This window comes from Sycon ciliatum, chromosome 10, assembly GCF_964019385.1.
Source record: "Sycon ciliatum chromosome 10, ocSycCili1.1, whole genome shotgun sequence".
NCBI classification, from domain to species: domain Eukaryota; kingdom Metazoa; phylum Porifera; class Calcarea; order Leucosolenida; family Sycettidae; genus Sycon; species Sycon ciliatum.
The window spans coordinates 5584937-5597315 of NC_088652.1; the positions used below are offsets into that span (position 1 = coordinate 5584937).

The window sequence follows — 12379 nt, forward strand, 5'->3', positions numbered from 1 at the left end:
CCCACAGACCATTTGATTACTATCCTGGACGTGAAAAAAATAGCATTAATAATAATTTCACGGTTTGCCTAATATCGGCTAGAGGCCGAGTTTTCCGCATCCCTATGAACGCCATCACTTTTCAAAATGTAAATTTACATTCTTAACCATATTTATCGCAATAAATAGAGTAAACTGCACACCCGGTATAAATACCATTAGCAAAACTTGTTTTCTGGTATAAAAGCCTGTTCCTTGAAAGTTTTCGTGGCCATTACTTCAGAGGGATTACTCGAAAATCAAAATAAATTCAAAACTCAATATATATATGCACAAAACAAGTAGGGACTTTGGCACTATTTAGCGCGAGCACTGAGAGCTGAAAGAACATTAAACTCGCCAACGATATCAGATGACAACGAATGAGATAAATACACAACCAGAAAGTAACAATGCAATCCAAAAAGAAGCGAGAACTACTGATCTAAACTCACAAAAAAATTCAATGTAAACGAATTATTGTTCTGCTTGTACAAGATCGGTTTGGTATCTTTGAATATCTTTAACTACGTTAATGAGACCAAACGGAAGAACAATCATCAGTATACATGTAACTAGAGCGACCATCACTATTCTGAACAAAAGGGGTAGCATCAGAATATTCATACACCCTTACAACAATATCAGAACCAGTACAAGCTTTGAAGTTACGGAAGAATGCATGGTTACTTTCTGGTTGTGAATTTATCTCATTTGTTGTCACCTGATATCGTTGAATGTTATAATTTTTTCAGCCCTCAGTGCTCGTGCTACATAGGTCTAAAGTACTTCTTGCATTGTGCGTATATATATTGAGTTTTGATTTTATTTTGATGCGGCAGTAATCCTCTTGAAGAGATGGCCACGAAAACGTCCAAGAAGTTTTGCTAAATGTGTTTGTACTGAGTGCGCAGCTAACTCTATTTATTGCGTTAATTACATCTCCACGTATGCTTACACTTGTAGGGAGGAAAAGGGACCAAGACACTTCATGTAACCCTATATTCCAACCGAGTCAATAATTACATTAGTCAGCCTAAACGTATTTATAGAGAAAATAACCCCATGATTTAATTGTTCAATGGAGCATCTTTTGCGAACATCAGACCAAAGGAATTGGCATGCTTACGTTCATTGCCGTGATGATACAAACATTCCGGTCACTGGGCTTGGATGATTAATGCAGTCCTCTTTCATCTCCCTCTAGTAACAGAATTGACCTTTTTTAGTAATACGTTTCTGATTTTGGTTATGTACCTCTTACCTTTTGGCAATGTTCCAATGTAGACCTCTGGAGAGACGCTGCTGTGTATTCCGATCGTAGTGTTGTAAAATGCTTGGACTCGGTACAACGTGTTGGAACTTAGGTTTCCGAAAACTCTGGATACATTTGTGTCACAGACTGAAGTCGTGAAATTTGTGCTGTTTTTCCCGTACGCAAAGCAGAATCCAGTTATCCACTCCCGAAGTATGTGTGGCTGCAATATCCTTGCCGAGATCTCAGTTGCCGTAGAGTTGAGAGTTATATTGGAAGGCGCTACATGGGAAAGAACAAAACGTGTAACTTTGGACCGGTCAATGTACCAAGCAAAACGTTTCAACTGGAAGTATAGACTGTAGTATCTTCCACCACTGGTGTCGTTCACGCTTTTCAAGCTCATGCTGCGATGAAATGTTTCACTACTGTTGTCATTAATTTTACAAGTTTGGGTTTCGAGGATATAAACCAGTATCCAGAGTTACGGAGTATCCATAGGTACTGTTTTCTGATGATCGAGAGTAAAACACTTTTTTGCATCCTCTTATTACTGCTTGATTGCGGAATATTCTAGAGGTTAGAGGACTGCCGACTGTGTTCAAAAGAAGTTTGGAGGGCATGACGAAATGTGTGGAGTTTTATGTCCTAAACAGAATTCATGAAATTCAACAGCATTGGAGTTTGGAATCAGCAGGCAACCGGTTTGAACAGAAAGATGATGAACGAACACACGAGCGTGTGGTAACGAGCAGGAACACATTTTTCCCGTCTCCAATAGTTCGGTGAGGTTATTTTGGTTCAGCAAACCTATAACAAACATCAGGCCAAGAAGTCTAGAACATATTCTATCCCAAAACCCCTCTCTCTTATCATCAACCATTCTCTATCACCCGAGGTTTATCCTGTTGAGAGTAATCATGCAGTGGTTGTGCTCACATTAAGAACAGGTCAAGCAGGTAGGAACCTGGTACCTATCGCCCTAAATCTCTGCTGGACACCAACTCCACGATCCTTGAGCATATAGTAAATATAGAATCGGCTGTACCATCATATTGCACCACTGCTCAATTATTCCAACAAAGCAGAATCCAGATATCCATGCCCGAAGTATCTGTGGCTGCACTAAACGTGCGAAGATCTCAGTTTCGGTGGAGTCGCCAGCTATGTTGGAAGGTGATACATGTCAGAAAACATAGCATGGACCATTTGAACTGCCAATGTAACGGGAAAAAATTCTGTTGAACCTCTATATTGTTCACTTTGATATTACGTAATTATCGGTCGGAAAGTAAGCCAAACGGCTTGGCAATACAGGCCAAAACCCTCACTGGGGAAATCGAGGATGTGGAATTAGAAACTGGAATCAAGATACATGAAGTTTGAAGATGGAGATGAATTAATGTTAGGAACCAATGAGAATTTCCTTGTCAAACGTAACGAAAGTGAACATTACTATAATTTGATTTCTTTGTCCGTCACCACTTTACATACGTACCATGTCGCTACAGCTGATTCTGGTTATATATTATGTTTACTTATCTGAACTGTGTTGTCATTTTGGTGGCGCCAATCTCCTTTTATCTTCGTACTGGGTATGATGGATAAATACACGGTGACCACTATAGAGGTAATATGTTTGTAGTGGTCGCTGTAAACGTCAGGGGCCGAGTTACATATTGGATTGGCTACTTATAAAGTGCATTACCCTTACGAAACTTCATTTTATTGCCAATTGCCCATAGTATAATTTTTGAATTGTTTTCTTCTTTACACAGTGAATGCATTCGATACTATAGTGTTGTAGGTCCGGGAAAGAGCGAAGTGTTGAAAGTCAGGGATGTATTTCTTAAACCAGTATTACTAACGCTACACCGACAACTACACGTTAGTGAAGTTCAAGCTAGTATACCTTACCATTTGGTGTATATCTCTGACAGTAGAAACTTAGCTTCATTGTGCAAGATTCGATTCCGAAACCCTCTTCTTCAGGTGAAAAGTAACCACATTTTCGCTGTCCACTAACTCCTGTTATTGAATTTTTCCAGGGAATTGTACTCGGTGTGGATGGAACAGGCAACACCCATGTCCAATTTTTAGATGGTCGTTGTAGAGCAACCCACACATTGCAAGTATTGGTTTCGCAGCCATAAGAGGCATTTCTGCAGTTATCGCTTGAGGAACTGTTGCATTGACCATTTCGTGGTCCAAGCACTGACCTTGCGCACTCTGTATGGTTTATGCTCTGGAGATTGGCCAGAATGCTGCCTCTCCCTGCGCACTCGGTGGTGGCCTCATCAAATGTCTTAGGTGTTGAAATGTAAAGTAACTCCATGAGTCCAAGAGATTTGCTCATGGAGCACACGTACCAGTTATCTTCACAAAAACATAGATTGCATTCCGACACAGCCATAATGAAACATTTGACATATACATGTATAGGAACATTCGAGCTACCTGAAAAAGATTGCTCAATACACAAAATTCCACGCAGTTCAAAAGCAACAGGCAGGAAAACTTGAGGAATGGGGTTGTTCAACTCTGAATTGAAGTCTCAAATAATAATTTGGGCGGTTACCATCAAAGATTTCCATTTTCAACTGACGTTTGTTTGTTTGCAAGTTTGGCTGGTGTGAATCGACTATTATTGCGCGAGTATTTTTCTCGGCTAACATTTTGGTCTGAGTGTTTGAAATCTATCGCAGCAGAGATTTTTTTAAGCTAAAGTGGCACAGGGAGTGTAAGACGGTGAAAAAGAAAATAGGAATTGATTGTTGACGGTAAGTGATTTAGAACTCAGACTCTGACATTTCAACGCCCGGATAATTTGAAGGCGAATATCTTTGTTGTGTTGGATTGGGATTTGACAATTAGACTGTATCTGTAGGAGAGTTGGTGCAGTGGGGCTGTGTCATTATTTTAACGTGCACATTTATGTGAAAACTCCGCTCCATGGTAGTAAATAAAAACTGTCGAATTTGTCGTGCAAGCAAAGGTCAGAGACTGAAAGGTGGATCATAGTTTCTCCCCTGCATGTCTTCCGTATTATCTCTAATATAAGCACGGTCCTTTATTTTTTCAATGTACCTCCGCCCCGTGCTATTAATGGAGACGTTCTTTTATTGGAGACTGTTCTTTTATTATTTCAACCTCATTTAAGAGGCATGTTGCCATGGCCAAATTCATGTCAGACACCCATTTCTGTTTTTTCGCCGGTACAGATAATGAATTTACACAGTGTGCTTATAATGGAGACTGAGCACTTTATTTTTTAAATGCCGCCCCAAGGTGTTCTATCTTTGGAGAAGTGCTATTATTGGAGACTGTGCATATATTCGAGATAATAAGGTATGTTCGAAACGATAATTATATAAAAGCAACGAACCGTAATCCCACTATTCAAGAAATTACGCAATTCTCATCCATTTGCGTCATCCAGCATAAAACGGAGCATATAGTTTTCTGTACGCGTTCCTGAACCAGCAGGAACGGAAACAATTACTTTGATCCTTGAACCACCAGTGCAATGGCATGGACAAGTCCATTAGCAAAACAGCACCAAACTTGCATAGGCGCTTTGTTAGCAAAAGAAAACCAAACATTCACAGGAGCTTAGTTGGGCACAACTCAAGAGAGGGATTTGTTTTTATCCACTAGCTCTTAGAGATTGTTACCCTCTGACTCTCTGAGACAGTGCAACTATTCCCCAGTGGGGTATAATCGCGGGAGTCTGGTTCTCGCTTGCTTATCTAGGGAAGTATCACTCGGATAGATAATGGTTACAGCATCACTGCGCACACATGCATACAAAATGCCCATGGTTCGAAATCGAACCATGGACTCCAAAGGGTTAAAGATAAAAAGATCAACAACAACAACAAAAACTGCTTTCGCACCGCAAACACTGAGGCGTCACGTTATGAGACAATGGCGTATTCAATTATCACAAAGAAACATCCTGGGCGTGACTGTTACAGGTCTAGCACTAACACGTACGCGCTTAATCTCGCTCACACACCACACACACACATACTAACACGCACACACATAGTAACACCCACACGCATACACACATACACGCACACACTAACACACACACACATACACCCACCCACAACACCCCTAGTAGTATTAGTAGAATTTATTATTTTACTAGGGAACTCCCAACAGGCGTTGCCTTTTTACTGGGAACCCTAGGAATGACTTGGTGCTTGTGACAAATGCAGAAAGGGGCTTAGCTTGACGACATCCAGGTGGAAGCATGTTCCACTTGTCTGCTGTCAAAAATGAAATAGCATTCAGGCCTTAATTTAACGGAGCGTAGCTCTGGGTAGGTTCAGAGCGGCTGAAGCTTGACCGCGGGTAGCAGCATTTGTGCTGCATGATGCAGTGCGGAGGGGTAAATATCGTGCTTAAAAGAGGACTGGTGCAACGAGATAGACACCTAAAAACAAACACAAACAGCTTCAAGTTTACACGGCGAGAGAAAGTATACAGGTTATATTTGGTGAGAATGAAATCGATAGAAGTATACTGATCATGGCCAAACACTCACCTTAGGCACTTATTACTGGTTGACTCAAGTTTGTCTCGGAGTTTAGCAGACAACCGGTGAACACAACATGTGCTGGCATAGTCCAAGGTACTCTGGACAATTGTCAGGTAAAACATGCGGCGGCCGGTCATAGAGACATCGCGGCGCCCGCGGCGGAATGAGGCAACCTTGCACTGTGCCTTGGCGCACACACGCTCAATCTGCTTCTCAATGCTGAGCGACGAGTCCAATAGGAAGCCAAGGTACAGAACATGGCTGGACTCGGGGATTACGTTGCATTTGCGGGTGATGCTTGGGATCACGTCCAGTTGCGCAGTAGGTCGTCTGAGCAGCAGTAGCTAAGACGTTTTGGGATTCAGCACCAGTCCCCGCTTGCTGTGGAAGTCCTCCAGATTCAAGAGATCTGAATGCAGCATTTTGAGCACGGTAGAAGCCTTGCGACCAATGACGTAGAGCGCGATGTCGTCCGCAAACAGGAGAGCACGGCAATGTTGAAATTTCTGAGGGGTACGACGGATATAAATGCAGAAAAGTAAGGAGTCTAACACAGAGCTTTGTGGTACACCACGTTAGCAGGGCTCTGTACTGCCTCGGGCATCCCCGACTACGACCTGCTGGGTTCTCCCAGTAAGGTAGTCTGCGAACCAACGCAATGCCACACCTCCGACGCCAACTGAAGCCAGTTCCTGCACGAGCTTGCTATGCTGAACGTGGTCAAAGGCCTTGCTCATGTCCACAAACAAGGCTCCACACAGCTGCTTCTTGTCCAAGGCCTACTGCCAATCGTTTGTTGCATACGCCAAAAGGTCTTCACAGCTGTGATTGCGTCTGTAAGCAAACTGCTCCTCCGGTAGTGCACCGAGTTCCGGATGATTGTCGAAGAATGCTACAAGTTGTCGGTGTACCACCTTTTCAAGAACTTTGGATATCACTGGCAAAAGTGACACTGGTCGGTAGTTGGAGCCAATTGTTGCGTCGCCAGCTTTGTAGAGTGGGCACACGTGTGCATGCTTAAAACTACTTGGAACTTGGCCTGTGTGCAGAGACTTATTGATGATTGCGGTGAGTGGACCAGCGATGTCTGTGCGGCATCATTTGAGGAAACATGGTGGTATTTCATCGGAACATTGTGCTTTGTGGCTGTTCAATGACTTCAAGACATCTTCAAGATACTCTACTGTGACTGGCGTAAACTCGTCGAGGGTGGGAATGTCGACTGGTGGGCTGGGTAGAACACGTTCAGACGGTCTGGACGGATCACAAACTACGGTTGCAAATGTGGCTGTCAGGTCGGATATAGTCGCCTTAGGTAAGGACTAAGGATTTGACTTTTTCTCGTCCTGCACGCTTGTCCAGGATTAGCCACTGGGCTCTGGGTTTGCGTTTGCGGGTGTTGAAGGCCTTAACGCAGTATTCTGTTTTGAGTTTCTTATTCAAGAGGGTTCCTTCGCGCCGTGTTGCCCGGTACTGCTGGAGAAGGGGGCCATTGGCTGGGTTCCTTCATAATTTCCTGTGCAAGTTTATTCGAAGCTGAAGAAGCTTTTTCAAGTGTGGCGTAACCCATGGTTGCCGACGAGGCCTGCCAAGTCCAGACACCTTGGGCTGAGTGATGAGGGATTTTATTTCCAGAACATTTCTCAAACCATTGGAAAAATGCTTCACTTGACCGTCCAGGCTGGTGGGCAACTCCCAAGTTCTGAAACTTGCACTGATTTCCTGGCCACATTGGTCGAAATCCATAGAATGTGGTGCAGGCTTCCGAATCAGTCTGTGCGTCTGCGCAGGAATGGGCTCAAGGTCTTGAAAGGCACATTGGACAATGATGAGATCGTGATCACTAACACCGTTCATTGAGACTTCGTCCGCTTTGACTACAGGGGAGCCGTCAGTAACCAGAGCAAGATGTAGGCAAGTGCGTGCTTAACGAGTGGGTTCAGTGATAACATTTTTGAGGTGATGTTCCGCACAGACACGCTGTAGACGGCGATATCCTGGAGTCGTTGGCTGGAGAACATCAGTAATGAAGTCGCCTAGGATTAATGCGTTCGGAGTTTGAAGGGCTTAGTCAAGTTCAGAGATCAACTTGTCTCAGAAAACCACTGTGGCTTACGGTGGGCGATACAAGGTGGACACACTAATGTCTGTTGCACGTGGCTTGGTGGCAATACGGAAACGGACAGTTAATATCTCTACAGTTCATCCTGTAGATCGTTGGACTACGGTTCCAGCAAAGTGAGAATGAACATTAATGCAGACACCGCCACCTTGTATAGTGCGAGCCAGCGAGCCAAGCAGTTCTACCCTCACTTCTATTCTTTTTAGGCAGCGCTTCGGACCTGTTGTGTGCCCTAGGAAAATTCTATGCTAACCTCCTTGAACAGGGCTGTTCTGAGTACAAACGAAATGTCCTGGCTTGCCGCTTGATCCGCAATCATCGGGCCATTGACATGTTGAGCGTCCAAAACCTTGTTTGCTTGCTGGAACGCTCCGTCTGTAAAGATGCTCAATGTCAGCACTTGGTCACATGCGGATCCAGCGGCAATGGCAAGCCAGGAATTTCGTTTGTAATCAGAAAAGTCCTGTCCACGGAAGTATTAGTTAGCGTAGAAATCTTCTAGGGCACTCGACAGCTCCGGTGCGCTGACTGAAGAGGAATCAAGCGCAGCACCGAGTACTGCTCTCTTTACAGTTCATGTCAGTATCGAAAAGTGGTGAATATAATTGGTGAATATGAGGTAAGTGGTGAATATAAGCGGTGAATATTCAGCAATATTCACCACTTATGAAGATGGCCAATAGGGGCAAGAACGACATTAGTGGAAGAACATCGAAAGGGTGAAGAGAGAGGGTGCGATAGTGAGAGAGAGAGAGAGTGAGAGCGAGAGAGAGAGTGAGAGCGAGAGAGAGAGAGAGAGAGAGAGAGAGAGAGAGAGAGAGAGAGAGAGAGAGAGAGAGAGAGAGAGAGAGAGAGAGAGAGAGGGAAAGCACAACGGTGCCAAACCGGGTACAGGTGGCACCGTGTTTACACACAACTCGTGGAACTGATTCATAGAATTTGGACAGGTAACACTTGTGCTCGTGTCTGCATTTCGATACCAACTACGACTTTTTGTCTATGTTCACCGTGTCTGCTTCTAGTGTTTCCAACTTCTCAGCATAGTGGACTGCGTCCAAGTAGCCCCGGACCGTGATGATGGGGGACGACGGCCCATTGGACAGACCGTGAAGTTTTCTTTTGCTCGAGCTTTCATATGCTCCTGGAGAGTTTTGTGCTTTCTTCCATTCTCTCATGCCTTGTCTCGGTCGCATGGTTGTTGTATTTCTGCTTAAAGGGTGTTTTCGCAAAGCCGAGGTGCCCGTGTCGCCGCTCTGTTCCTGTGTGCTGTACTGTTGCCTTGAACACGATGCATCGTCTTTGGAGGTCCCCGTCCAGTGAGCCGGTGCTTTTTTTCGGCAGCTACATCGTTTGTCAGGGACGTTATTGTCCTGTGTTTGTCTCTTGCTTTGAACATGGATATTATATTATGGATATTATGGTACGTAAGATGCTGCAACATCGGTTGAGTTAAGTAAAGAAATTGTCTGCACTGAACGTAGGAGCTCCTGCTTTCTGCCGACTGACTAGACACTTGACCGACTCACAACTACGTCTGGAGCACACTAGAAAACCATCGTGCTCTATACCCGGCTAACAATTCGGCGATCCTGGATGCAGACAAAATGGTCAATATCAACACAAGATCGGAGCTGGTCTAGAATTGTAGACACGAAAACAAGTTTTACCTATCTAAAAAATTCACCATCAGTCACATTATTGGTTTTTCAACATGGCGCCATCTGTACCAGGTTTGGCGTCACGGTGCTTTCTCTCTCCCTCTTCACGCCTGATACAGTATGTCATTGCGTTACTGTCGCAATCGCCCTCGATTACTCAGTGGCACTGCCCTGTTATTCCCTCTATTCTCATATTTATTCGTTAACCCTAGAACAGCCAACGGTGTCATTTGACACCGCGCGAGTCAAACTTTTGGAATTACCGAAATATGGCTAATCAGAATAAGCTCAAATCTTGTGACTATTCATAATTTTTCTTCCTCTTTCGTCTGCCATAAACGTTTGATTTGTAATTGACGAGGTACCATAATGGCGAGTACGTATACCTAGAACGGCCAACCAGTGTCATTTGACACCTGCACTATAAAAAGCCATTATTGCAGCTAGATGGAAACAATATGAACACATTTCGAAGGTGTCGGCCATATCGAGTTGCCCGTATGCCAACCAGACAAAAGAAGGGTGCATGGGCAGGAAATTCGCTGAATACAGGACGAAATATATGATCACCATACAACCGTCGGGCGAGAATCGCGAATTTGGGGCGGGTAACCATTAGTGCACAGATTACACAAACACTCTTCAGCTAATGTCCTTGATACTGCTCATTCCCTTTCATTTTACTGTAAATTGCCCCAGAGAAGCCATCACGGTCTGACGGCCAGGGAAATACTGGAACGGATGTAGCCTATTACCATGCATGAATCTGATGACCATGAAAGCGAAATTGACCATTTTATCTTCATTTGATGGGTGTTCAAGCGTAGTGACCATTGGCAGTGGTGGATCTGTTCTGTCATATGAAGGCGAATTGTACGGTCACAACACCTGAGTACCACCTGTGGATTCAGAATGTGTTGAGGTTTACGAGCCTCCATAAAGCGGACGAGGATTGCGGGATAGTCCAGACAAGGAATTGTCAGAAGCAGTTGCAGCAGTGGTGGAGACCCGAAATGGATAGTGTTGAGGAAGAGGAATCGCAACTCTGCAACCTGGAGATGGTACACCGCATTATCGCAAGGATGGTTCTGTGTAGATAATCCTTTCTAACTACTTGCCGAGCTAATAAGGCTCTTGTACCAAACCTCTTCCTCCTCCGCTGGGATGCTTCCTCTCTCTTTATTGGCCCCGGATGGTGATTGCTAAGTCATAACTGATAACTTCATCATCAGTGCATTACTGGTCAAGAAACTGTTGGAGAATAAAGAGTTGCAGTATGAACCACTTTGATAAATTGAAGTGAACTACCATCTAACTTCATTGCCAATAATCGCGGATTGCATTTTGTTTTTCAAGATTACATTGTTGGATGCAAAGATGGTAGACATAGAAGGTAGAAGTAGCAAGAATTATCAGTGGCCCGCCTAGTGTGGACCACCTAGAGCCATATGTTTTACATGGTGAGAGTAGGAAGCCCCACATCGTCCAATTCTAGTAAAAGACGAGATATGTCCTTGATTGTTTCGATGGAATGTGGTGGATCTACTCAACAAAGACTATTCCAGAGGATGTCCCCCTGCAAGGCGGTTACATAAATGAATAGATGTGACAGGAAACAACGCCTTCACAATAATCCCAGACCTTTGCTAGTTCATGCACATCCAGAAAACGCTCATTCCTGCACTGGTCAATATACTTGTAGATAGTTATGGCATCTGGTTGCTAAGGGCCAGCCAAGGAGAAGAGAAGGGTATACCTCTTTGAACGAGTCTAAAATGCAATCGTTACTAGCCTAAACCATCTCTAGCAGCATATGTGTCAGCTTGGTGAAAAAATGATGTTCATAGTCGGTCCATGTTTGTACTTGTTACTGTGTGTCATTCATCGTGACGACGAGGAATCCGATTTGCCAAAGCAGATATTCCCGAAAAACGGTTACTCATGTGCCCAGTGACGTTGACACATTGCTTGTTATTGTAACTCTGTGATTATAAGAAATTCCTATGCAAGTAATTGAAGTTTTGCCAGTAATTGAGTTTATTCTTCGCCATTGCCGTTACGCGTACATTGTATTTCAGTTGCGCATAGCCAACAATAGTGTCTGGGTGAATCCTAATTTGTTGTGTACATCATAAATGCCGATAGTGAAAGCCAGCACTGAAAACAAAAACTATTATAACCTATATCATAGGTCTTAGACATGGAAATGTATGCAGGTGTCAAATGACACCGTTTGGCCGTTCTAGTAGTACTGCAAATGGTGGCCGTCCTAGGGTTAACTGTCATAAATAATTCAACTGCATTTTCCCATAGACACATCTACATTTCACACATACAGACTTTATTCCACACTAGCACAAAATAGCTAGACCTGCTCGTCGAGGATTCGATTGTAAATGCTGCTATCTGATGATTGCTGAAATGCGTGAAATGTAAAGTTACATCTGCACAGCCTTTCGCCTCTGTCGTGCGTTTAGTTCTCTACCTGGAGCAGCCTAGATTGGCCTTGTTTGTACATGAATATTAGCATGAGTTAAGTGTCGAGCAGTCTTGTCTACTAAGGGTTTGCATTCATGAACATATAAGAGGGCTCTGATCTTACAAGCATCATTAGTTTAGACGCAAGTACAGTGAAGCTTTGCTTTCAGGTGCGAGTGAAATGGTGTATTAAATTGCCACCTCGTTACATTCGGGAACCTACCATTCGCTAACACCGAACATTATCCAATGCCCTGTTTCTCTTTCAAATGTATTCAGGTATATCCCTGGTCTTCGTT

General features: G+C 43.8%; 1 protein-coding gene across 1 annotated transcript in view; it reads right to left on the reverse strand.

Moving 5' to 3' along the window:
• Positions 1-12379, reverse strand: part of LOC135825716 (uncharacterized) — a 65631-nt gene that overhangs the window by 37778 nt on the left and 15474 nt on the right. Inside the window, exon 5 of the mRNA XM_065338338.1 lies at positions 3191-3649. Within this exon, the coding sequence (XP_065194410.1) occupies positions 3191-3649 (459 nt within the window). The remainder of the gene's footprint in view (positions 1-3190; positions 3650-12379) is intronic.